We start from the raw sequence: 27,395 nt of genomic DNA on the forward strand, positions 1-27,395 counted from the left end.
GTACAGATAGCAGATAACACAATATAATATAATGAGGCTAACAAATTGAACGAAACAGAGAGAGGGAGTCCCGAAACCGAGAGGCCTACTGTGAACTTTAGGCGACACGGCTGGAACGCTTCCCACTCTCCGAGAAGTTCAGAGAAGAAGGAGGGCACTCCAGCCTTGGGAACGAGATTATACAGCGTCCTGGTCCCGGTGGACTTTTATCATTACCCTGGTTGTGTCTCTGGGGGAGTGGGTGTCGTGCTTCGTTCCTGTGGAGCTGCACATTGCAGAGTGAGAGGGGTATCGATGGGTGTGTACATGATGTGTGAGTGATGTCGCCCCCGAGTGACTGGGATACTGAGGGTGAGCAGGGATTGACAAACGCATGAGCATGTCACCGGCTGATTTGTGAGCGACGTCGATGGGGTGTAGCGGTGCATGTGAAGTGAGGGGTAGGGTGTGAGTAGTAGGGTGATATCCGAGTATGTAGAATGGCTTATGGTAGAGGTAGAACAGGCGTATTGAGAATTAATGTACACATAGACTAAATGTACCAACGTAATGAATAACTAAAATACACTACACATGCAAACATATATACATAATAATACATAAATTATTTGACTGCACTCCCCAGCATCAAATTCCCTACTGTGGCACAACCTTGAACCTTTCCCCTCCTTCTGGCATTACCCCACAAGTGCACCAGGGCCTGGCAAAGACAGCCTTCCACGGGAGTGAGGGTGTATGCCCGCCTGTCCAGAAGCCGGAGGTGGAGGATCCCAAGCAGCTGTTTCCTAACGATGTTCTTGGTACATGGAGTAGCAACAGGGAGCCTGGTGCCTGGGGGTACGTGGTGTGGGGGGTAGAGCGGTTGATTAGGGCCCATCGACGATGAGGAAGTCCTCTGAAGTGATCATATGACCAGGCCAGAGTGGCTTCTGCCAGATTCTTCTCCCAGTGCTATCAATGTTCCGCCAGCCCATTGCTTTGCAACATAGTTCTCAACAACCCTGATGAATATCGTTCAAATTTTACCAGGAAGTCTGTCTGGCAGGGTAGGGAATGTGAGTAAATTCACTCACTGGCCATGAGGTCCTGTTGGCCCAAGGTACGTTTTATAAGGAAGTGTGGTGAGGAAATGGTGTCCCTTGAAGTCAATTGCAAGTGTCTTTCTGGGTGGTCCATTCGGCCAGCAAGGACTTGTTTCTCAAGGACCTATATGGTGTTGTCGAGCAGGAATTAGGCATGGGGTACTGCAATATGTTGTCCAACCACCCAGTGGATTGCCTCTACCTCTGGTACAATAACACTTTACCACTGCAGATCGTGGCAAGGTGATATAATCAACCTGCCATGCCTCCCCAGTATTTATACTTTTGCCACCGCCCCTTCTCCCAGAGACGGGTTTCATCCTTTTGCCTGCTTAATCGGTATGGGACGGTGATGTTCACAGGTCGATGAAATATCTGGGCGCGGAATAGGGTCCTGTTATGTTGCACCCCTGCGGTCTCTGGGACCGACTGATAGTATGTACGCGGGTCTCTGTCCTTGATGACTGAGTCTCATCGAGCCCATCGAGGCTAAGAATGAGTTCACCGTTATTCCTTTTGGCGCTCGACGTCAGGAATTGAACGCCACTCAATTTTTGGGCAGCTTTATCTACCTGATGGTTGGTTTTGTTAGTTCGGTTAGTTAGCCCGAGCTTTTGGGGCACGATGTGCATCCACATGGACGCAGCCTTTAAACCATATTCTTTGTTCGGGGCGAGCGATGTCCTTCACATTAGAATTCCGCGCCCAAACGTTTTCCCTTCCTGTTGGCCAGTTGTGTTGTTTCCCGACCTTCGTAACACCGCCGCCAATAACGGCAGTTTGCGGCAGCGAGTACCATGAGTCAGTATGGAAGGAGTACGGAGCATTGGCCACCTCTTCCGCGGTTCAAGCAACATCTGACGGCCAGCCGTGGACAGTTTTCCTTGCAAACCTGACTTGATTCTCGTTACCTTCGTGCCTCTGCAACTGTGTGTGGGGCTCCGCACACAGCTTTCCATTTGCCGTATGGGCTTCGCCTACAGTCCTGGTCCCGTGACTTATCATTAACCCTGTTGTTCTCTGGGATATGTAGTCTTCTTCTGTGGACTGCACATTCAATAGAAGTATCCATACTTTACATGATGTTATGATGTGGAATACTGATACTGATAGCAAAATTACAAAACCATGACAAAGTTGCAGGCTGCTACAATGAGAGATGCTTGTGTAGCATTCCTTCTCTCCTCATCCATGAATACGCATGTACTGAGATGTGGCCCTTCACAGCCCATACATAGAGCAAGAGAACCAGGAGATTCCCATAGTAAGGACAGCAGCTTTGGCTGGTCGTACAGCAGAGGAGCTGTACAGGGTTTATTCCCCAGAGCCCTGGATCTCACTGTTCTCATTGCAAGGTGTGATCACACCTGCAGCACACCCACAGGTGTAATTTTCAGCTCCTATCCCCTTCCTTCAATCAGATGAGGTGAGAAATGGTACAGCGCAGTTGGGGGCTATTGTGGAAAACACACACACACACAAAACCCTCTGCAAAGGATTTTCACAGTGTGATGGAAGCTAAAAGAACTTATCTGGGCCTCTTGGTTTTTATTTTTATTTATTTCTTCTTTTTTTTTTTCTCCTGGAGACTGCTGTTGCTGATGTATTATTTATACAGCGGGAAATTAGACTCCAAGGACTCGAGTATTCTTCAAATAAGCTTCCTAATTCTGTCAATTAAGAATGCACAGGCTGCTGGGTCTCTGGCTTGGGAAGATCCGCAGAGGAGTGAAAGCTGCCCCTGGTCATTGCTCTGATGTGCTGCATCGCCGACGTGCTGCAGACATTTCAGCTGGAGGAAAAAAAAAAAGATCTCTGTCCCAAAATCAAACGCTTCCTAGGAGCTCTGTGTACAGAAGCTCTCGCGGATTTCAATGGGACAAATAACTTTCCTGTGCTCTGGAGGGGGAGCACTGAAGCTGCAAATGAGCGGTCGCGCTTTGTTGTGCTCTGAAATGAAACCTGGTGCTGTTAATGGATGGCTGCCAAAGCTGGAAGACCACTGTTGTGAGTTAGGGGGTGTTTGCTCTCTAATTAATGCTTTTAATTTTTCCTGTGTTCCCAGTGTAGTTTTAGAGCGAATGAGTTGACATGTAATTAGCATCCTCGCTTCTTTACAACCTTCACTTAACAAAGTGGAAGTCCCTTCCTGCACCAGGACATGGGGAAGTGTCTTTTTGGCCATGGGAGAGGGCTTGGGCATAGAGCTGCAGGACGGGCTGTTCTCACCTCCTGCAGCACAGGCTGCATCCCAAGGTGGAGAAAAGAAGGAAACAGACTGTTCCTGAAACTGTAAAGGACTCAGCCCTGGTCTGCGGCTGAAGATGAGATGCTCAAGGTCAGTTGGATGGGGCTCTGAGCACCTGATCAGCTGTGGGTGTCCCTGTTCAGTGCAGGGGAGGTGGATCAGGTGGCCTTTAGTGGTCCCTTCCAACTCAAATGATTCTATGGTTTCATGATGCCGTGTTCATTTCATAGCCAGAAAAAAAGCAACGTGGGGTAAAGCAGCGCTTTGGTGCTCAGTGACATTAGGCATGGGAAGATGCTAATTGCTTGTCCTCCCCTTAGTTTGTTATGAGGAAGGTGAGGCCTCTCAGATGACAAGTCCTTTTATCCATTCTTATGGGTTGGACAGTGTCCCTTCTACCACCCCAGAAATGCTTAGCGCTGAGGGAAGTAGGTTTATGTCTGCAGCAAGGCGTTTCTTTTCTTTCCTTGCTCTGAATTTAGTATCCACTGCAAATGCAGATTTCTCCATCTGGAGAAGGAATAAATGCCTGAACTAAGATTGCCATAAAAGGACACTGCCATCCCTGCTCTGTGTCAGGGCTGGATGGGTGATCCCTCAGCTCCTGGAGTGCTGGAAGGTCTTGGCACCACCATTGGCCCCACCATTGTCCAAAGCTGGATGCACACTGGGGAAGAGACTTGCAGAGAAGGTGGAAGGTATGCTCACAGATAGATTTCAATGCTTCCGTTTGGTCACAATAAGTTTCTTTATTGGCAAAACAAAGTCAGAAATAGCAATGCTTGTAATTGCTCTTCAGTAGTGAGTGCCAAGGAACGGTTCAGCATGGGGTTGACTCCTTTGTGCCCATGGGAGCATGGGTCCTTATACAGTGATGCTCCCACCACCCTCCAGCTCATCTCAGTCCCCATCATGCAGGTGACAACGCAGTGACCAGTTGCACACAATCTGTGTGAGATGAGCTGTGGATCCCCAGCCAAACTCATGTCCATCTGCTACTGTGGATGTAACCCTATATTCATGAGCAGATGCTAAACCTCTGTGTCCTGGGAAGGCTCTGAAGTAAAAGGAGCATGGGATGGGAGTGGCTGTCTAAGACATCAGACACGCCCAGCAGTCTTGATAGACAGGGAAAGAAGCAGCAAACTGTGGCCTTGCCAGGTGAATGGTGCTAGGCTCACTGTTCCATCATGTCCTTGATTCCATCACACTGAGTTCTCCCAGCTTGCCCTTGAAACTGGGAGTGATGGAGATCCCACAGCCCTCCCCAGAGATCTGCCCCACTATTTTGACTGCTCAGGTCCTTCCTCAGGAATGGTCTCAATCTTCAGTCCTGCATTTGAAGCCCATTGTTTCCTGGCATGACCACGAGCAGGGAGAAATAGTCTCTCTTGCTTTCTGCAATCCTTTATAGCCTTAGCTATGTATCTCTCTCACTCTCCATTGTAGGCTGAACAAGCTTTCCCTCCCAGCCTCCTGTAATACCATCCTTTATTGAAAACCTTAGCTTCTGGGAACACTGATGTCATTTTAAAGGTGGTTTATAATCATGATGGCTGTGGAAAAAGCTGAAATAACTCACCCACCAGGATTCACACAGCAGAACCCCAAATCAATGGATCTGCAAGACTGATTAGCTGGAAGAAATGCTGGGTTCTGCTTTAGGCATCACTCTTAGTGCTTATGCATCACAGAGACTTGTGCATGGGGCTGCTCCCCATCTTCTGCAGTTCATAGAATCAAAGAATTGCAGAATATCCTGAGCTGGAAGGGACTCATAAAGATCACTGAGTCCAACTGATTTCAAGTTCTGGTGTCTAGCTCTGCTTCTTAGTCAAAAGCAGCACAGCCTCCCTCTTGGCACAGCGTGGCCCACAACTGACCCTGGATGCTGTGGGAAGCCAACAAGCTGATAAATAGGGAGCAAGACTCAGCTCTGAATTGCAAAGCTTCAGCTCGTATTGAGCTGGAGAGGGAGAGTCTGCCAGCAGGCACTCACTGGAAGGCTATTTCTGCTTTGAAGAAGCTCGTGAAATGTAAACCACACGTGACATTAGACTTCTCCCTGTCCTTCGAGCTTATGGGGAATAAATGCTTTTCAGCTACGGTGAGTGCAGAGTTGAACCTCTCTATGTGAAAATGTTTGGTTTGCTATGGAAACCTGTCCCTGTTCCAACAGCTCCCCAGTCCTCATCCTAGGAAGAATTGCAGATAACACTTCTGAAGGGCCAATGGTGACTCAGAGGGGAGCACTGATCCTTTCCTGCACCTTGCTGGGGCAAGTGTGGGGTTATGCCCTGCTTTGCTGGCTGTGCTCTCCATTTGGGAGGGCAGGAATGGAGCTGGGGGCTCAATGCAGAGTAGGAAGCACAGCAGGAAGATCCCCATCCTGCTTATTTCTAAACTAATCCTTTTCTTCCTTGCTGTTTTTATCCTTTTACTTTTTCAGTCCTTCCAGACGGGAGCATATGGAGATCTAAGCCTCAGTGATTTAAAGAGGCAGAACACTTACAAAACAAACACATACATGGTTAAAGCTTTTGTTTTCCTTTTCCACTCAGTGCTTTGGTGCTGCTTGGACTCTACAGTGCCAAGCCCATCATCCTTCCCTTTGCAATTGGATACAGGTCAGTGAGGCCACGAGCTCTCCCTTTGCCACCAGAGATGGGCTGTGTTGTCATCTGTCTCTTTGAAGCCTATCCTAACAGCAGGAACGTGTGATTGCCTTCAGTGGGCTCTAAGCTAAAGAACTCATGGCCAGCAAGGAAATTCTCCCAGTCTGCAGAACATGTTGACAAGGACTGTGTGTGGGAGGGCTCCTGTGCTGTTGGTGAGCTCCTGTCCACCTGTCACGAGAAGCACTGTAATCAGTTTGTCAGTGCAACAACCTTGGGAATAGATGCTGTTTGCGTTGTGCTCTTCTGTGAAAGAAAAATAACTAAACTGGGCTTATGTGGCAAAGTTTTGGTAGTGGGGAGTGCCATCTGCTACCACAAAAACAAACCAGGAACCAAAGGAAACCCATTCAGCAGGCAGGATGCCTGCTGTGTCTCAGGATGATGTGGCAAGGTGATGACTTGGAATAGTACTCACTGAACTGCAGAACCAATGTGGTGTCAGCATGTTTGGGTTTAGTTCTCCCCCACTCCCGGCTGCTGGGGGTGCCCAGGTGTGGCTGGGGCAGGGAGCTGGTGACTGCTGATACTGGGTTCAGAGCTGAAATTAGGAGAACTGAGAAATGTAAATGATTTGGTCAAAGGAAGATCCAGACAGAAAGTAGCATGGCATGTACTGAGCACCCAGCCTTGGGAAGCACTGTGTGTGGGCAAACACATGTCAGGCACTGGAAGATGAAGCTGGGAGACCAGGGAGCAGCAGTGCTCTAAGATGCATCTCCTTTGGTGCTGAGCATCCAAGAGCCTCATAGTATCACAGGTTCATAGAATTACTAAGGTTGGGAAAGACCACTAAGGCCATCAAGTCCAACCCCAACCCACCCCCACCATACCCACTGCCTGTGTCCCTCAGTCCTTTTCCTTTTCTTGAACACCTCTAAGGATGATTCCACCACTTCCCTGGGCTGCCTATTCCAGTTCACTACCACTCTCTCCAAGCAGAAATTTCTCCTGATATCTAAGCTGGCATTCAAGGCCAGGCTGGATGTAGCTCTGGGCAGCCTGGTCTGGTGGTTGGAGACCCTGCACATAGCAGGGGGTGTTGAAACTGGATAATCATTGTGGTCCTTTTCAACCCAGGCCATTCTGTGATACGATGATTCTATGATTCTGTGACCTGCTAAGGGATACCTGGGTGACAGAAAATGGGACAAAACATGGAGATGTGGCACTGAGGGATGTGGTTAGAAAGCATGGTTGTGATAGGCTGATGGTTGGACTTGAGGATCTGAGTAGTCTTTCCTACCTTAATGATTTTGTGATTCTATAAAGAAGAGGAAACGGGGCTTTGTAAGGTTTATAACTGCCACCAATCATCTCCAGGATCATTTGGGGATCTCTGACCCTCACTCTCCCTAGGAACCTACTGTCAATGCCAGCACTGCTGCTGCAGGTGGGAGAGCCTCTTGTGCTCTGTGCCTGGCACCGAGTCTGTAAATCTCAGCTCCCACTCCGCTCCTGCCTGCCTGGCCTTCCCAGCAGTACTTAAATCAGCCCTAAATGAGCTCTTTTAAGAAAATGTAGGCAATCAGGAGTGAATTATATTGAGGCACAAGAGCTTTCTTAAAAGCGATGAGCACTTATTGGTCATCTGGACCGCAGAAGGCACAGTTCTTTAAATCAAAGCCCGCAGGTCAGCTGGAGCAGTTGCCTCTTTCTGTGCTTCCTTAAGCAGATTTCGCCCTGCTGGTTGTCAGCACCTTCCTTCCTCCCTCCTATCTGTTCCTTCCAACCATCTTCTTCGACACCATTCCTGGTGCGTTTCTCCTTCCTTTTATCAAACTTGCTTTTATTAGCTGTTTTGTTTTGTTATTTTATAACAGAATTCTCAGCAAACAGATTGTTTGGGACCTTTTCATTCACCTCCTTCCGTCTGATGGTTTGGGAGACAGACAGATAGATGAATTAATGCTTTCATCTCCTTTGCTGGAACAAAAAGGAAGAAATGATGTCCAAAAAGGAGGCTGAGCTGAGCTCCTGAGTCCAGAATTGGGACTTAAAAAATAAATTGCTACATATCTTATGATCAGTGACAAAACCCTGGAAGTAATCACGACCTGCAGAGCTCCCAGAGCAATCCCTGCCTTAATAGCTTGGTTGAGTCTCAAGGGGACTCCTTGCCCTCCCTCTCCTTTCCTTCCCTGTGCAAGCTGAGGGGACAGTGGGATCAGAGCAGGCAGTGTGTAATGAGGAGGCAATGCATTCATCACCAGCCTGATCTGCTAATTTCTGTGTTGTGCCATAGCAGTGACAGCACTGTAATCTCACTCGGGGAAATCATCACTGTGGATCGTATTCTGTCAAGGAAACCACAAGGTAATGTTGTGACTTGCTTGTTTGATTTTCCCAGGTTTAAAAGCATGTCAGAGCTCCCCCTTATTTTGTATGCCATGTTAATGTCAAGGGAGTTGTGATGGAATGTCATTCCTCCCCAAAATATTTCTCCTGCGAGTGAAAGAGATGCTTTGGTTTAAGGTGAATAAAGTGGAGCAAAGGCTGGAGTTCAGCACGAGAGAAGAGGCTGCAACAGCAGTGGCAGCATGCAGTGATACAGCAGCTGCTTGGGAGGAAAGGGAGAAAAGGATGGCAGGGTTCTCCTCTGCAGCCCTTGGATACCTCTCTTTCTGACATCTTTTCAATGAAGTGTTTATCAACTGTTTCTCAGCATGAAGCCTGCCACATTTGGTGACTGATTTTGAAGGTGTTTCTCCAGCCCTTGTCACCCAAACAGCAACAAGTCCTTCACCTGCAATGCGCTCAGCCGTGTGACCCCCCTGTATAATAACTGGGGTAGGGAAGCTGTCCCTGCTGCTCAGGGAATGCGGTGTCCAAGTGCTGCACTCTGAATGAATATGAAAAGTCTCAAAGCCAGTTAATCTCATAACTTCCGTCAGTTGGGAGTGTATTCCCATGGGGCAATGAACTGTAGGGCTGCAGCACCCAGGCTGCTGTTGGGTACTCGAGGCAGCTTCATGCAGGATGCTCCTCTCCCTACAGCTCTTACTGAAAGTACAGATATGAATTAGTTCCACTGCATCTGTGGGCTTGGGTTTTGTCTGGACATGAGGCCAACAAGAAACAAGCTCCAAATAAGTCATGGAGGCTTCCAGGTGAAGTCCACCTCCATTGTTGCCATCAGAATGACATGGAGATTTATGATCCAAGACTGATGCAGAAAGCTCCTTGGTCCATGCTGCCTGGCTTTCATTGGTCACTCCCAAGCGGTGTATTAAATATGGAAGGGATGAGCTATTCTGCAGTTTCTCTTTCTAAACCTAGAGTAATCTCAGAGCAAGATCTGAAATAGGACTCCCTCCTTTGTCCTTCTCTTAGCTCCATGCCCTGGCCCACTCTGCAAGCTTTTGTTGTATATATCATAGTAGACTCCTGCTCAGCATATTTCATCTTTCAGCCCTTCAGGGTGGTCCCAGGTTCCTCTTGAGCCTACTTGAATGTGATTCTGATCTTGAGAGTTCAGGTTCTTGAAGCTGCTCCTCTTCCTCTGGAGTCTCCCCCAAACCACTGAGTTGCCACTTAGTGATGCACAAGTATAGCTTTAAGCTTGTACATCTGCCAGAGAAGAGCAGTTAGATGTGTTCAAGTTACATAGGGCACCAGATCTATGAGGAGACATGTGCCACAAGGCTAATAAATCACCATCATCATTATGAATTGATACCACTGTCTTCTTTTGACAGAAACTGGTGGTTTTTAACCTGCATGTGGGATTTGATGTCTCTGCACAGAGGATATATTCTTTATTCTTTATTTCTGCAGTGGCACTCATAGAATCACAGAACCACCAAGGTTGGAAAAGACCTCCAAGATCATCCAGTCCAACTGCCCTCCTACCACCAATATTTCCCACTAAATCATGACCCTCAGGACAACATCTAAATGTTTCTTGAACATCTCCAGGGATGGTGACCCCACCATGTCCCTGGGCAGCCTGTTCTATCACCTGACCACTCTTGCAGAGAATAATCATGTAATATCCAACCTGGCATCCACTTTTGCTTGGAAAATATCATGTTTGGTCACCCTCTCTAACTCAGTCCTTTTAGAGTCCAGTCTGCCATGCCAGGGCAGTAAGTGTGACTTGTGTGGTACTTCTAGTGTTGACTTGGTTATTTCCAGCTAGCCTGGATTTCCAGATCTGGTGTAAATTGTTCTTGTAGTCTAAAGTTGTTTTCTCTTTCTAATGTCAGAGTCTCTGTAAAGGCCATGTTCTAAAATGTCAGAATATTTGTTCTTTCTTTTGGGGATAACAGGTCAGTGACTTCATCAGGTGTTCAACTCAAACTATTTCACTTAAAGGTTGGTCCTCCTCGGTGTCACGTTGGTGTACTCATTAATTCATATTTCATGCAAATATGATTTGAAATGTTCGTGATGATCTCAGACAAAGTTACTATACCAGTCCTTTACTTCGTGTATTATTTCAGACAGTCCACAGAGAAAAGGTGATTGATGGCAGTTTTACATCAGGGTCCAGCTGGTTGATCATGAGAAGCGTGGGTGAGCAAGTGCAGAAGAGGCAGAGGTGATGATGTGCCTCTTTAGAGGATGCGTCACTGGTGGGACCTGCTGTTCCATCAAAGCCAATTCAGTGTGCGCTTTGAAGTATCACATGTTGCCCATCTCTACCAACACAGAATGAAATCAAAGACTTCTGGTCTATTCTTGTTATACTGTAGGTTTAAATGGATCTTGTGTTTCTTAAGTTTCCTTCACTGAATTGTTTGTTCCTGGATATTATCTGATCGACCATTATAGAACATAGAAAGACATGAGGGGTGTGTAGATGGCATATATTCATTTATAAAGAGTGGTCAGGCAGTGCAATGGGCTGCCCAGGGAGGTGGTGGAGTCACCAACCCTGGAGGTGTTCAAGGAATGTTTAGATGTTGTGTTGAGGGACGTGGTTTAGTAAGAACTATTGGTGATGGAATACTCAGACTTTCACGTTTGACTTGAACTCTCCTTGTTTTTGGAGGATGTTCTCTTTAGAAATGATTTCAAGTGCTCTTAAGCTCCCTCAGTGGGTTTTGTCTCACATTTGCTTCTCCTCTGGAGAGAAATTTCCTGTGCTTCATGGGACGTGAATTTCACTGCTGTTATTTCAGAGAATTCTTGGACTGCAGCTGGGTTTGCACTGGCAAATTTCAGCGAAGATCTGCCTTGTGCAGAGCAGAGCTGGGGGGAACTTTATTGCAATCTGCCATGGAATTAGATTATTTTTACCTTGAAAAGGTGATATTTTGATGTCTCTCTTGGTGTATTTTTTTTTCCAAACACTTCTTTGGTCTTTGGTAAATCTCTTCTTGTGGAACACTGAGTATCCTTTCCTTCCCTCACGTTAAGGACAACAGAAAGGAAACCCAAGAAAATTGACCTCTGGCGCTGTGTTGGCCTGTGTGATGGCTTTAAATCCAGATGCTTTGTTCCAACTGGGGCCAGAAATTGTGCAGTGCCTATTTTTGTCTGGGAGTTTCTTGTTTTCTTTTGACCAGTTCTTTGCAAACAAGCCAACCGAGGGTTGAATTGGCATGTGTTTGGGCCACTGCCTCACTTCAGCTCTGCCTTCCTGTGGGTGCCAAACTGACCGCATTGAGTAACCTGCCATTGCACAGCTCGTTTCTGAGGTTCAAATCTGAAACAGAGGAGAAACGATTCTTTCTGTGGTTTTTCCCTGTCTTGTTTTTTCTGTGCCTTGTTGATGAACCTTGCTCTAGTGCCTGGTAGTCCTTCTTTCTTCTACTCAGTCAACTTACTACCCTGCTTCCTACTGTATTTTCCAGGATTCTGTAGACCTGAGGACACACAATTGCCTGTGCACAGAGCTGGTCCTCCAGGGTCACGTGTGAATAGGGATTCTCCTTTTCTTGTCACTTGCATAACTTTCCTGGTGTTTTAGTTAAGCAAAAAAGTCAGACTCTAAGAACTGTTGGAACTGGGATCAGTAATAACAGTTGTATTCTTTCTGATAGCCTCTAAGGAGCCCCAGGCAGGAACTAGCATTAGAGCACAAATTCAGTCCCAAGTAAACCACTTTCCCTCCTCTCATTATCAACCATCATCTTGCAACTCCCAGGCAGTTCTTCAGATATGCCTCTTTTTATCTACAGCCTTTGCCCCTTCATACAGATTACTTGGAAGGTAGATCATTTTCCCCAGAATTAGCTGCATCTTTCTATCTCCTATCAACGTGCTGTTTCTTCCATGAATCCCCTGTCATTTGTCTATCCCACTAATACTGAAAGCCTCTCCAGCTCAGCAGGGGCAAATTTAATTAACCTGCTATCTTCTCCCTCCCTCTTCTAGATCATTCATGAAAGTGCCTAATGAGTCTGGGTCTAATGGTCGTCCCAATGGCCTAGCACAGCACACATCCCCCTCTCAGTACATCAAGGAATTAACATGAAGCTTCAGTAAGGATCATGCAGAGAGTGGTAATCATTTCTCCAATCCAGTATTAACTCGTGTTTCATGTACCACATCAACAGTGAATCAGATGATGCCATTTTACATCATCTCAATGGGAGATGAAGGTACAGGTCTCTGCCTTGACTTAGGCACTGTGGGGATGTGACAACCAGCTCCCTCTGCACATAGGGTTTATGGATCAAACAGACATCCACCAATGGGCACCCTCTCAAAGTCTCTGCATGCTGCTTTGGCCAGCCAAAGTTATGTCTGTTAACATCTAGAGACAGATGTGTGCAACCTCATGCTGATAGGAGTGAATGTGCTTTGCAGGCAAGGGAAGATGAATTTTGAGAACTACTTTGGCAATGACATTTTAGGGCTAACAGTGCTTAGGGAGGTTTCTGTCACACCAGCAGCCCTTGTTTCAGTGACCATCCACCCCAGCTGTTCCACCACTGCTGTTTTACACACCTTGCTGTTCTCTGGCCAGCCAGAGAAGAGGGGATGCCGTGCTATGGAAACAGGCCAGGATCCCATGGGGTGCAGTGAAGAGGACACTGAACATGTCTGATTTCACTTCATGCAGCAATTTTAAACAAACCAAGTCATCAGACTCTTCCCCAACCCCCCAACCCCGTCATAGGAAAGCCCAGAGGGACCTTCCAAATCTAGGATTAGCCTGTTCCCTGATAATAGCCTCTGGGCACCAGCAGCTAACATGAGGACTAAGAGCCATGCGTCACCTTCAGGAGGATTTAAATACGTAAGAGGAGAGAAGAAAGAAATAGCTGCCAGATTTTAACATTATCAAATGTCAAGCCATACATTTGGGAATGGAAAAAACTTAAGGTGACCTCCAGACTGCTGGGAAAGGAACTGGAGTATTTTGGTAATGAAATGGATTTGGGGATTTGGAGCACGTGATCTTGAGGATGGAGGATACATGGTGGCTTCAGTGAAGGATGCCAGCAGGACCCCAGGTACTGCTATCTATCCTGGGAAGAATTGGCATCCTAAAGATACTTCATCAATGTAGAAGCCCAGTGAAGCCACCAGCAGAACCCATTTTGGACTGTGTTCTCTGCAAAAGGTGGATGTGAGAGGGATGTCACCCCAGATAACATCTCCTAAGAAAAATACCATCAGAAGCCAAGTGTGGTGAGGGAGAAATGGCAGCACCTATATTGTGGGTGGAAGGAAGTTACCCAGAGAAAGAACCTGAAAGAGCCTCTCTGACTCTTTTTAATTGAGCAGAATTTGTCCCAGTTTGCTTAATTCTACCCCTCCGATACAAATCCTAGGAGGATTTAATTCCCCATACAAGGCTGCAAGGGATTTGCTGAGCTGAGCATCTTCGAGTTTTGGCTTTGGGAGGTGGTGGCACTGGAAAGGTTTACATGCTGAGGCTGTTGTTGCAAAGAGTGCTTGTTTTGAAGCGTGTTGTCTGGATAGTGCCTGGTGGAACCAGCAGGGATTGCTCCTCTTGTCCTTGCTGCTGTCAGAAGCTGTACAAACTATTTCCCCATAGGAAGGACAGTTTGCTTCCAGTATGGCAGGGATAAGAGAGGCGGGGGAATGAGGAGGCATGTTTTCCTGTCTTCAGAACTGCTAATCTCAAGCTTTGCTATTGTCACCACAACTGAATGCGTGAGCGTGAGAGCATAGAAGTGGTATCTGAGAACTTAATAGTTTATTTTGCTTAACTACGAGCCCAAGAAGGGCTCTGAAGGGGTTTTTCCAGGTTGTGAGATATGACATATTCTGTCTGTAAATGGATTCATTCCCTATCAGGTGCCATTATGGTGCCTGATGTTATTGCTCTGACAACAGGCATGTCCTGCAGGATTGAGTTTCCCAGTTATTTTGATTCTCTTTTCCCCTAAAATAGAAGTTGCTTCTTGGTCTCCCTTCCAGTGCTGAGGAATGTGAATTAAACAAATAAAGATGGCAAATGAAATGGAAAGGAAAAAAAAAAAAAAAAAAAAAAAAAGAAAGAAAGAAAAAAATTCTCTTAATATAATGAAATATTAATAGCCACTTAGTATTAGGAGAAATTAGTCCTGCTGTGCTAAAACTGCTCTGCATGGAGTGACTGAACTGCAGGGTGTAAAGCCTGTGTCCCCATGGAGATGTGCATGTCCTGGCTGTAGGTTGGAGATTGTCTTCAATAAGCTTCAGGGTTTGGATCTTTTAATTAAGTAATTCACTTCAGGGTTTCAGAGGCTGAAGCAAAATGTGTTTCTACCACCTATTTCTCAGACAAACATGGCTATGAGAAACCAATGCCTTATATGCATACAGTGGGAAGCAAAAGGCCATTGATCTGTCAGTGCTAAGGAGGTCCTGTTTCCAGTTTCTTATGAGCATCAACAAACTGGAGAAGTCCTAGAGACCCAAGAAATACCATCACTTTCAGCCAAGGTATATCCCAGAAAATAATCTTAAACTTCACAGAGTTATTTTATTGTTTCTCATTTTTCTCCTCCCAAACCCAGGGGGGATTGTTTTTAAACATATCACTGTTGCTGTTATCTATTAATTATATTGCAACAATGCCAACGAGCCCCAGGCATGGGCTGATGTCCTGTTGTACTGCACGCGGCCAAGAAGAACAGTTTCTGCTCGTGTATCTGGATTTTCATCACACATTTAGCCTTAATGTCAGGCACTCGCTTTACTTGCTCAAAAATAGGCTATTGAATCAATGGGCAGTTATTAAATGGATTAAGAAACAGGCAGCTAAAAGCTCTCAAAATGCAATTGTTCTGGGAGAATCATTGACAAACAGGCTGCTTGCATGATAGCTTTGTAGGCTTCTGCTTTCACCCCCGGTGTATTTCACTATTTTCATGAATGATCTAGAAAATAGATATAAATTAGTTGCCTGTAAAGTTTGCAGCTGACTCAAATTTTGCCGTGATAAATAATGATGAAGGCTAAACCCTAATGCAGAGCGACTGCAGTTGCTTGGTAGACCAGCAATGGTGGAACACCATGAATTTTAATAGGGAGAAATGCTTGGTCATCCATCTCTGAGCACAGAATGTAGGGCACTCCGTCAGGATGGGAGACTGCCTGCTTCAGGGCAGCAGCTCTACAATTGATTTAAGGGCCATATTGGAAAACAGGTGATAATGAACATTTAGTGCCCTGTAGTGGCAAAATGGATGAACGTGATCTCTGGGTGAAGAGGGGGAGCTAAAGACAGGGAGGTTTTATCCACCTTGATTAAAAAGCTAGAAGGTGCTATCATCTGCTATAGCTGTAATGGAAGCTAATGGTTGAAATGAGAGCTTTCGACGTGGAAATCTGGTGCAAATCCCTAAGGTTCTACTATAGGATCTTTGAACTCAGCGTGGATGGATGGCTGCTGTAGGAAATGTGGGCAGCTCAACTAGGGGCTGGTGGCACGAGCTGCTGCCTTCCATGAGGCTCAAGGCTGTGGGCTGGGATCCTTCCCTGATTTCCCTGTGAACAGGAAGGTGTATCATTAGCATCCCATTGTACTCCTGTTTAGCTCAGCTTCACAGAGCCTGCACATCTCAGGGAAGTATGTTTATAGAGTTGTGGGTGTTGCGTTTCTTATCTGGCGAGAGTGGATGAGAGAGCTGCAGAAAAGCAGGCAAGCATGTCTAATACTGAAACTGCAAAGGAGACAAAGCCAACACCTGATAAAGACAGCGGAGGATGAATTTGCAGACTTATTAAAAATCAATCCTAGCTTTTATTTGGGAATGAAAAAAATGTGCCATGTGAATATGATGCATGCCTGGAAACAGCAAGGAGGGATGCTAAGAGAGACAAGGGAATGGAGGTAGGCAACAGCTAGCCTGGCCTGGTGTCCCTATGTGTGCATGGGGGGCCTAAGGGACACTGAGAAATGGCCTCTCTTTCCACTATGGCGTTTTCTCTAAGACAGACCTTCTATGTGATTGCATGGCTGTGGTGCTTTACCATCCAAAGGGATGACCTGGTCATGTATTGGCACAGGCTGCCCAGGGAGTTGGTGGAGTCACTGTCCCTGGAGGTGTTCAAGGAAAAGGCATGGAATGATGTGGTCTGGGGTGATAGCAGGCATGGGTTGGTGGTTGGGCTGGATGATCTCAGTGGTCTTACCAACCTTAATGATACTGTGATTGCTGTGGTGCAGAGCTCTGGTCTTCCAGGCTCAGAGAGGAACAAATAGAGTTGTGAGCGGGGTAGAGAAATCTGATCCTCACCACCCACAAATCTCCGCTCTCTTGTTTTCATTCCTGGCTGCTCTTTGAAAAAGTTCTGGTGTTGAAAGCTGAAATTAAAATGCCCTTCTTCTCTCCATCCCACATTTGCTCCTGAGCTGCAAAGGTTGTCTGCCTCCACGCTGACAACAAAACTGAGATCATGGGCTATTTTCAGATTATATGGAGCAACATTTCCTCCCCATCTTTCCTAGACTTCCTCCTCTCGTTCCACATAACATGCAGATGCAAGGGCTTCAGCAAAAGCTGACATAAGTGTTAGTTTGGAAGAAAACCGAGAAAAATACTGCCTAGTGCAATGGGGGCACTTCCAGTGCTGGAGGTGTGGGGGTGGGATGCGCAGATGCCAGGTGGGGTGCAGTCCCAGATGGCTGGCAGAGAGCAGGTGTAAATTGCCATCTGGTTTATCTCCCCTGTTCTGAGTCACCCTCACAGTGCTGCGTTTGGATGTGCAGGAAATTCTGCTTCGGAGTGACAATATTTGGAAGCATTTCTGATATACTTTGGGTTCCATGGGAGATTTAAATCACCTCAGGAACCAGAGTTTATTTTTTTCTTCTCAACACCTGCTTGTTCCTGATTTTTGACAAATATGACATAGATTATACCAAATCCTGTACTTCATGATTCACAGAGCATGTCTTCTCACTTCACTCCTCGTGGCGTAAGGATTGCGTGATGGTGATGCAATGGATGCAGTGTGCTGGATGTGTCCCTTCCATTCATTTTCCCTTGTCCTCTTTCCTTTTCCCCCTTTCCCTTGTCCCTTTCCTCTTCCCCCTTTCCTTTTTCCCCTTTCCCTTTCCTCTTTCCATTTCTTCTTTTCCTTACCCCCCCTTCTTTCTCCTTTCCCCTTTTCATTCCCATCACCTTCCCTCTTCCCCTTCCTGTTTACTTTTCCCATAAGCATCCTGTCTGCCCCAAATGCTTTTTGCAGTTGGTGTCATCTAAGAGATAAACCCCATATTAAAAATGTGAAGGAAGTGAACTCTTCTTGCATAAACCATTATGAGCAGTGGGACAATGTCGGTGCTTAAAACCATTTTAAGGTTTGGGCAGAACTGAGAGCTATGATCATATTTCTGCTTGAGGGAAAGTGGGTATTTGGGCACAGGATTTGTTGCAGCAAGAGGTTTCATGGTAAAATACACAGCCACAGAGTAGATGGCAAATGCAATTCAGCACTTCTAAGTACAAAGTAATGTACACTGGAAAACAGCCCAGACCCTTTCCTAAACAAACCCAGTGATGGGCTCTGAATGAGCTACTGCCACTCAGCAAAGTGATGTTGTGGATTTTGTGGAGGGCATTCTGAAAACCTCAGCCTGATGCTGAACAATGGCTTAAATGGCCGTCAGGGTACAAGAGCTTCAAGGGACAGAATGGGGCATCTAAACCTCCATAGAAGTGCATGGTGAGATTGCACCCTGAGTCCTCCTTCCACATACGGTGGTGAAGAGGACCCTTAAGGTCCCTTCCAACCCGGGTCATTCTGTGATTCTGTGTGATTCTGTGAAAAGATGCAGAGGAATAGGGCAAACATGTCTGGAGTGGCATTTATGGGATCAGAGGGAAATAGAAGCCTGGTTCAGGCAGACCCTGAACCACTGTTTCCATGAAAATAAGGTTTTCCACACCATTTCGTATCACTGTTCCTTCTGCTTCAGCTCCTGACCACTGCCTCAGAGCAGCCCAAGTGGGGTACAGCTCTTCTCATGTTCCTGTGTTATAATGAACAGTGCTTTTCTGTTTCTTATTTCCTGGCCTCGCAGGGAATTACTAGGCTACAATAATTGGTACAAGTGTTATTGTTCTATGGGGACCTCATGACTCCTGCATTTAAATCCCCTGACATGTTCCCCTATAAAGGATTCTCCTGACCTTTTCTTTGTGAATCTTTCACACCTCCGTGGCTTGCAGCACATCTTTGAAATTCAGCAGGAGGAAAAACCCTCCGGCAAGAGAGGAAGCTTCATGAAATTCGTATTCAGATTGGCTGAAGCCTAACCCGTTAAATATCACCTTTTCCTGCCTCTCCCTGATGCTGCAGAGAGAAACTCTGGCAAGCCACCAAAAGAATGAAGAACCCAGCCCAAACGTTGTTAGTGCTGCCACCAAAGTGCTGGGAGCAATGGAGATCCTCTGGCAGGGATGTGGAGCACTGGAGGCAGCCAGGAGCAGCTTTGGCACCTGCCCTGTGAGTGCACTGAGCTGCCCTAGTAGAGATTTGAGTTGCACACAGCTCACGTACCACATCTTGTAGTTCAACCCTAAGCACAGCGCTGAGGAATCAGCATTCAGACCCCCTTGGAGATCGGTGAGGAAGGAGTCGAAGAATTGCACCTGATCAATCTTGCTTTAAGTTCAAAAATCACATTAAGGGAGCATGATTTAGGTGGAAAAGATGAACACCTGGAAGTCGGGAAATGACACATCTATTGCCTGGATGCATTATGGAATTGACCTTTCGTTTCTGACCGCATACGGCGTTCTTTCTGCTGAACTCATTCATGTTAAAGACTGGATATACTAAAGAGAACTGAAGTTGCACTGATGAAGGGGATGAAGAGCAGCACAGTCCCAAAAGTTAATGGAAATGCATGCAGTCCCAGAGCATGTGGGATCAGAGACTGTAGCAGTCAGGGATGGGATGCTGATGCCTGTACGTTGCTGCCATGTGCCACTGATGACACATTCCAGCTGCTGAGCACTGGTCTCCCAGAGGAGCACTCACACTGGCACCTTGTACCCTCAAGAGCATCTACAAGGGAATTAGCCACCTATTTTTAGACAGCTGTGATTCAGCACCGGAAAAAAGATTGATGTCTTTGCTGTGAGCTGGGATGCTGAACTCCAGCAACAGCCTGAGGAAATTGAGCACACCTGATCAGCTGAGCCTGCAGAGGAATTGAGCCCTTTGTGACACACACAGAGCTCAAGTGACCCGTGGAGGGTTTGCCTCCACAGGAGCTGCAGATGTGGATCAGCCCCAAAATCTCCTGCTGTAGTTGTCTGCCAGGAGACTGCCTGAGGGTGCAAGCCAGATGGGAGCTGCTCAGCCAGTGCTGCTCCAAGCTCTTGGTTTCCCACTGCTTAAGCTCTGACACCCATCTCCCCTCCTTCTCACCCTAAAGCCACTCAGCTGCACCATCACAAAGGTTATGAACCAGCCACCCTCTGCAGCAGAGAGATGAGGCAGCAGAATGGGAAGCTGCAGCCTGGGGTGTTGCTCATCCGAAGCAATTTTCCTTCCTCGCTCAATTCTTAATCCACTTCCAGCTTGAGGTGCCTATAAGTGCTACCCTCCTGCTTTTGGTGCGCCCATTCAACTCAAGTTCAACAAGTCCACAGGACAAAGCAGAAGACCCTGAAAGCTGCTTTGCATCTGTCAGAGTCGTGCTGAATTTCAAACAATAGCAGTTCAGAATAGGGAATTTAGCAGCTACGGTGTTTCTGTGCTATAAACAAAGGGAAAAAAAATGCTGTGTGCATCAGCAAAAGGCTTTGTATTGTAAAGCACTCCCTTTATGCCCGAGCAGGAGAGAATTCAAATGATTATTGACCCTCCGCTGTAGGAAAGCCGCATTATAATATCTCCAAATCAATAGAGACAAGAGCAGAGCGGCAGAGAAAGGCCACGGCTCTGCAAACTGCAGAAAATTGCATTTTGCTTTGGCCTCTTAAAAAGTTTGCAAAGCATCTATTAGAGGCCCCCAGAGCCTTTTCTTTCTAATTGCCGTGTTTGACAATGCAGTTGCACGGGGGACTGGCGGAAAGACAGATAATGGACCCACTTTAATTGCTTCCCAGTTCCATGAGTCATAACACTTCTGAGATGGCAAAGGGGAAACGTGGCAGTTTGACTGAAGGAGGATCCTGGCTTTTAAGAAAGCTCTGGAGGAACAAATGCTAAACTCAAAGCCAAACTCTTGGAGAGACTGAAGGTTCCTGGTGCTGGATTTTCTTTCATCTTCTGCTTTTGACTGGGACTATTCAATTAGGTTTTAATCATGTTCAGTAGGGGTAGGTAGGAATGGCTGTTCATCTAAGGGGAGAGGGAAGGGGCTGAGGGCAAGGCAGGATTGTTTAGGGTTAGGCTTAGGAGGTCCTTGGTTTGTTCTGCCCAGTGCAGAAGGAATGGAGGGGCAACACTGAGCCCTGCCCTCTGGTGACAGTGATAGGGCTGAACAGCAGGGATAGGATGAACAGCATGGAGCTGTGTCAGGTGGAGTTAGGGAAAGGTCCTCAGGGCTGTGAGCACAGCCACGAGCTGCCAGAGCTCAGGGAGTATTGAGACACCACTCTCAGCTATAAGGATTGGGTTTGGGTCATGCTTCATGGGACCAGGAGTGGGACTCCGTGATCCCTGTGGGTTCCTTTGAACTTGGGAAATTCTGTGATTCCACGACTTGTGTTGTGCCACTGGGCCCCTGAACAGGGACATGTTTCCAGCAAATGGACTCAGGCCCCAGCAATGTTACATCTGGCCTATTTCGGTCTTATTCTATGTGGTTGCTTTAACATGCACCAGTGCCAAGTGTTGGGATCTGAGCTGTGCAGTGTGAAGAAGACTGGAGAAAAGCTGGGGATGACTGACAGCAACAGTCTCTAATGGAAAAAGCAAATCCGAGCAGCTCATGAACACCAGGTCCCTAATTAAAGTGCACAGGGTAGCCCTGCTTGTAATTAATTTCCCTATGCTGCTCCGCTGGTGGCCGGCTATTGGTGCCACTGACTCACAGCTTCTGGCAGCTGCAGCAGCAGTAGCAGCAATGGGAAAGGAAAGAAGTGGAGCAGGATTTGTTCCTACCTTCTGCTCCTTTGTGCTGAGAGAAGCTGTAGCGTGTCTGGAGTGACTGGAGGAAGAGAAGAGCCCAGTTGTCCAGAGGGGTTAGCACAGGGCAGGGTGGTATTCATATGCATGGCTTGTTTTCTTCTGGCTGCTTCATGTTCTCTCTTTCTCTCTCCATGTGAACATATATTTATTATGCATTTGCCTCTCCTGTCTGAGGCTGGAACAAAAGTGTTGTCATTGTGATTCCTCTCCCACAGGACCAGTGCTTTGCATTCACTCTATTGTGAACGTGGCACACGTCTGTAAGGTGTGGGGGATGCATCTGGGTCATGGTTGGATATTCCCTGGGTAGGCTGCAGTCCTGGTGCTATTACTGGATGGGAATCATTGGGGACTCTGTAGCAGTATGGCGTGGCTGCCATAATACCTGTCACCCCAGTCCTAGATTGTGGAAGAGGCTCCAGAAATGCTTATTCCTCTGCTACAACATTTCATTATCAGCTGGAGTGGAATTGGGTTGGTCGGAGGGATGCTGGCATTGTTTTAATTTCCCAGGAGGTTCCTCTTGGTATGACATGTCTACAGCAGGGGATTTCAGTTGTCTCATGTTACTTTGCTCCCTACAATGGGACGTGATATGTCAAAACATGACAAGCCAGCCAGAATGTGTCATAATACTGCACTCAACACACTGCCTTCCAGGGATGCTCAGCAGCTAATAATATCAGGCTCAAATTATCTCTGCTTGCTGAGCTGTTATTTTTCTCCCATGTTAACTGTGATGTATAGGAGTCTCCTGTCTATATTGGACTGTTGAATCAGCACAGATTGATTAGCTGCACGTGGTGAATTATTTTGACTAGATGGAAACTCAGGCTTAGGATCCAAGACTTTCATGACAAAAGAAGTGACTGCCATCCTGCCTTCTTTGATAGCTTTTATTTTCCTCTTTTTCCTTACTTTGTGAACTCTGGTATTCTACCTTGAAGTGTAATGAGGCATCAAAATGCCTGAACAACATGTGAAGCCTTTCAAGGAAGAGAAATCCTCCCACAGCTGTGGTGTGTGCCTGGGCTGGGACTCCCCAGCGAGAGGGAGGAGAGCATCCCTTTGCCAGAGGTGCTGTGATGAGTTAGGAAGGAGGCACACGTGTCCCTGCTTGCACGTGGAATTGCACAAATGGAGCTTCCCACTGCTATGGTTGCTGCCCGTTCGTTTTAGCTTCAGCATGTGGTTTAGAGAAAGCAATCTAATTACTTGCTTTTAATTGCTGGTAAAGTACTGCTGAAACTGTCCCTGTTTGCAAGTGACTCTTTCTCATGTCCCCTTTCAGAAGCTGATGTCAGCTGCATGGCTTCTGCCCATCTCTGCCCATCTTCCACACCACCTCCTCCCCCTGCTCCCTCCCCTCCCAAAGCACAATGAATCAAAAGTCAAAATACTTCATTGTGATTCAAGGGCCCATTCAGCCCAGCTCCTGGGAAGGCAGGGGGTCATCACCATGGAAAAACCTTCTTCTCAAGGGCTCTTCAACCCCAGTGGGCTGCCTGCATTCTCGGGATGAGGATACCTACTTCTGCTTTGCAAGGTGTGAGGAATCCCCGAATCAAGCCTTGCATAGGATTTCCTTCAGGAAGAGCACTGCCCTCTGGAAAACACCCTCTTTTCACCTCTTCATCAGTGCCAGAGTTTCAGGGAGGAGGTAGGAGAGAGGAAGGGAAACATGAGGGTGTGGTGCAAAGGTCTGACCGGTGCTGAAGGAGAAGGAAAGGGCACTCTTGGCTCTGAGGCTTCTACAGGCTGTTCTGACCTGTAAGTTATTCTGAGAATCCCCTGCAGTTATGTCTTGCGGAAAGACTGGATCAATCAGAAATTGTTCGTGGAAAGTCACAAAAATCTTATGAGTGCAGGAAACCTAAGGAGATAGCAGCACTGGGTGGGACACAGAGTGATGTAGTGTAACCCAGGCAGGTGTCTTCCCACAGGCTGAATTGTCCTAAATGCTCCTGTGACAGACAAATAGCCCCAAGGAGCCTGTTGCTTTCCTCACAGCACCCTGGAACCGACTTCACATTAGCTGTGTTTCCAGGACTGATGGTGCAAACATGCAGTGAAGATGGCTTATTTCTCTGACCAGAATCAAATGCTTCCCAGATGTGAAAGGCTGAGGAGGTGCTCAGTATCTCTCACTGTGAGTGTGTATTGCTTTTAACTCTTGCATGGAGCAGTGGAACGGTTTTAATTCTTCATTTTAATTGTTTGGCTCCCCTGGCAATGTGTTGTTTGCGGTTAATGGCAACATGCTGAGAAGGGTGATTTTCAGGCTTATCTGTTGAGTTACAAAGAAAAGCGCTCTCCTGTGACCCTGGCTAATTTTCATACTATTTCTGTTGTCCTTTAGGAAGCAAACTGCTGATTTTGGTGCTTTGCTTGAACATCCAGTCAGAAGTGGAGTCTTGCCCTGGAGCGTGTGTGTGCTACAGTGAACCGAAGATTACAATAAGTTGTCAGCAGCAAGGACTGACAGCAATCCCCACAGAGATACCCATCCAGAGCCAGCGCATCTTCTTGCACAACAACAAGATAACCCTCGTGAGGTCCACCAGCTTCACGTCTTGTCGCAACATGACAATTCTTTGGATCCACTCCAACAACATCAGCCTCATTGAGCCTGGAGCCTTCTACGGACTCAACAAACTGGAGGAGCTGGATCTCAGTGACAACACGAACCTGAAGTCTATCAATCCTGTCACTTTCCGTGGTCTTGTTCACCTCCACACCTTACATCTGGATCGCTGCGGGCTCATGGAGCTCTCCACGGGGCTTTTTCGAGGATTGTTTTCCTTGCAATATCTCTACCTTCAGGATAATAACCTGCAGAACCTGCTGGATGACACCTTCATAGATCTGGCAAACCTCACCTATCTGTTTTTGCACGGTAACAAAATCAAGAGCTTATCAGAGAACGTCTTTCGCGGGTTAATCAACCTCGACCGGTTGCTTCTGCACCAGAACAGAGTCAGCTTGGTTCACCGCCGGTCTTTTCATGACCTTGGGAAAGTGATGACCTTGTATCTGTTTAACAACAACCTGACCGTGCTCACAGGGGAAACCATGGCACCCCTGGTGTCCCTCCAGTATCTGCGCTTAAATGGCAACCAATGGATCTGTGACTGCCAGGCTCGGTCTCTCTGGAATTGGTTTAAACAGTTTAAAGGGTCGTCTTCAGAGCTGGAGTGCCACCTTCCCCCACACCTGGCAGGGAGAGACCTCAAAAGGCTGCAGAGCTCTGACTTGGAAGGATGCATCGACTCTTTCAATCAGATTCGAACGAGTGTTTTTAGCACTAAGACCAGATCTGGTAAGCTGGCCACCGGGAGTCCTCCCCTCAGCTCCCATGATGGCTCCATGAAGTGCTGCCAGCCAGAAATGGATAAATCTTTTATATACGAAGCTAAAGGCAAGGCAGGTCCTTCTTCCCACAGCAGCCGGCCGTCCTCCAACAACCCTCTCAAGGATAAGGAGAACATGTCCAAAACCAAGTACGTTGAGACGGACCCTTCCAAAAATGGCAGCAACAAGCAGATAAACGATTCCCCTTTTGGGACCTTCCCCAGCATTGTAGACCCTCCATTGACCAAGTTGAGACCAGAGTTTCTAGAGCCTATTGAACCTTCCACAGTCCCAACCAAAAAGAGGCAGGGCTGCTCTAAAAAGAACAGATCAAAGGCCCAGTGCCGCCTTACCCAGCAAGGAAGAAGCTCCACATTACAGCTCAGCCTAAGCCTTTTGATCCCCCCCTTGGTGTGGAGCTTACTGTTACTCTGCTAAGATTAACTCTTTTTCCCGGGTTGATGACACTTTAATACTAGACTTTTGCTGACCTCCATAAGTGTTACAAACAAAAGCAAACTACCATCTTCCCCGAGAAAGCTTTGTTACACAAAACTTAACTGGATGCCTTTATATAAAAACAAAACAAAAAAAAACCCACGAGACAAAAGCAAACAAAACAAAACAAAAAGACAAAACACCGAGATGTACATAATTTATTTGTCCTGATACCTGTGAATTATACCTTTGGTCTTCGGAACTGCACATGCTCACAAAGCAGGTTTTGCTACAGCAGATGAGAAAGAAATATGGTTTATTTACAGGAAAAAAACAAACAAACAAAAAGTGTATGAAATGGTCTGAAAAGAATGTCTGAAATCTGTTTGTAACTTGACATCACACTGAACAATATTGCAGGTTCCCATTTGCAGAGGTAATGAATTTGATGCTGTTTTGATCCTATGTTTATGAATATTGCAGGTTTTTTTTCCGTATCCATTCCATCACACCACGTTTACGGGCAGCATTTGTTAAAGAATGCTACCTTTTCCTTCACGAGATTGCAGTATATATAGATATGCATTTTATTTTACTTGTGTACAAGTATAAAGAAAACAAAAAAAGATATAAAATAAAGATCTCTTTTTTCCTAAGTGGTTGTCATCTGCAAGGGACAAAGCATGGCTAAAAAGCTGAAAAATTAAAAGGGTGTTGAGTAATACCCGATCTGAAGGCCAGCTCAGCATTGAACATGACAGTAATAAATAAGACATACTCGGCACAGTTATGCAAGCTTTAATTGGTGCCAACAAAGGGGTTGTTTGCACAAAACACTCACTCATGATGCTCCTGCTTCCCTTCGAGCTGTCCCATATGCTCCCCAGACGCCATTCATATTTCAGGATGCTCAGAATAGCAGGGCTTTTTAGCTGGAGCTGAGGACTCCAGGCTGCAGGTAGAGGTGAATAACCCCTAGGAGTCAAATAGGGCCCTTGAAGTATTGATATCTACACGTGCAAGACCCTCTGTCACAGGCAGGTGGCATGCAGTGCTAAATGGGAGGACCTTGTGCTCAGGCATTGCTCAGAGAAGAGAAAGAGCATCGTTCCAGGTGTACCCAAGGCCCTGGGAACATGTGCTGGAGGAATATTTGTGCAAGTGAGGCTGAGGGTCTCCAGGCTTCCTGGGCACCAGTGAGGTTTGCAGCATTGGGATTAGTGCTTAGCTTCACAGAAGAGCTATGCATGGAGGAGGGAAGGAGAGAAGGACAACAGCAGGGCCGTGGCTTAGTATGACCCTGGCTGTAGGCGTGATGGCTAATGAGGAGGGGAAGGCAGCCATGGGAAGGAGGAAGGCAGGGTGGCTGTGTGGCAGCACAAATCTGGGATCCCAGTAGAGCTCTGTGACCAACACAAGCACTGATTTCTTCAGCTAAGCCAGGCGGGTTTCTCTTCAAATGCATTGCTCAGCCCAAGAGGTGAAGCAAGAATTCAGTGTCCTGTGCTGGGATTCACAAATGCCTTGTTACGACCCTGACAATCCCTGTGCCTGAATGCTTGTCCAGTGTGTTTACACACAGGGGAGTAATCAGCACTTTGCTGGCTGCTTTCTGCCATCCTTGCTTGGGTTTGTCCCCTTCATGCCAGTGCTGAAGGTTTTACTGACATATTGCATGCCTGAGGCAGGAGCTGTCCTAATGCACCTGAGAGCATCTTTATGAGTCTTGAGGGGTTCAACTCTACAGCTGAAGCTGAAGTGCAGTAGCAGAGAGCAGCTCAGCCTGGCTTGGCTGCAGGATCAACACCACTTCAAAGCCTGTAGAAAAGTCAGAAGACTTGCTGGATGCTGTGCTGGATGCTGGAGAAACTTCTATGTTTGGGCATAGCCTTGGGGTCTACCGTGTGTCTGCTCAGAATGCTTGGATGGATGCCTACAGCTCTATGTGCATGAGGAAACCAGAGGAAGTGGCAAAAGTCAGAATGAATGTGAGCTGATAAAAACAGCTGTGTGTTGTGGCATTTCCCCACGACAACTAAACCAGCCCTGAACAAAACTCAGATCTGGGTTTGTCTGTCTCCAAATTGGTATCACAGG

General features: G+C 46.8%; 1 protein-coding gene across 1 annotated transcript in view; it reads left to right on the forward strand.

Moving 5' to 3' along the window:
• Positions 1 to 25,954, forward strand: part of RTN4R (reticulon 4 receptor) — a 65,127-nt gene extending 39,173 nt beyond the window's left edge. The window contains exon 2 of the mRNA XM_015878491.2: positions 23,869 to 25,954. Within this exon, the coding sequence (XP_015733977.1) occupies positions 23,869 to 25,298 (1,430 nt within the window). The 3' untranslated portion in view covers positions 25,299 to 25,954. The remainder of the gene's footprint in view (positions 1 to 23,868) is intronic.
• The last annotated feature ends 1,441 nt before the right edge of the window (positions 25,955 to 27,395 follow it).

Source organism: Coturnix japonica, chromosome 15, assembly GCF_001577835.2.
Source record: "Coturnix japonica isolate 7356 chromosome 15, Coturnix japonica 2.1, whole genome shotgun sequence".
NCBI lineage: Eukaryota > Metazoa > Chordata > Aves > Galliformes > Phasianidae > Coturnix > Coturnix japonica.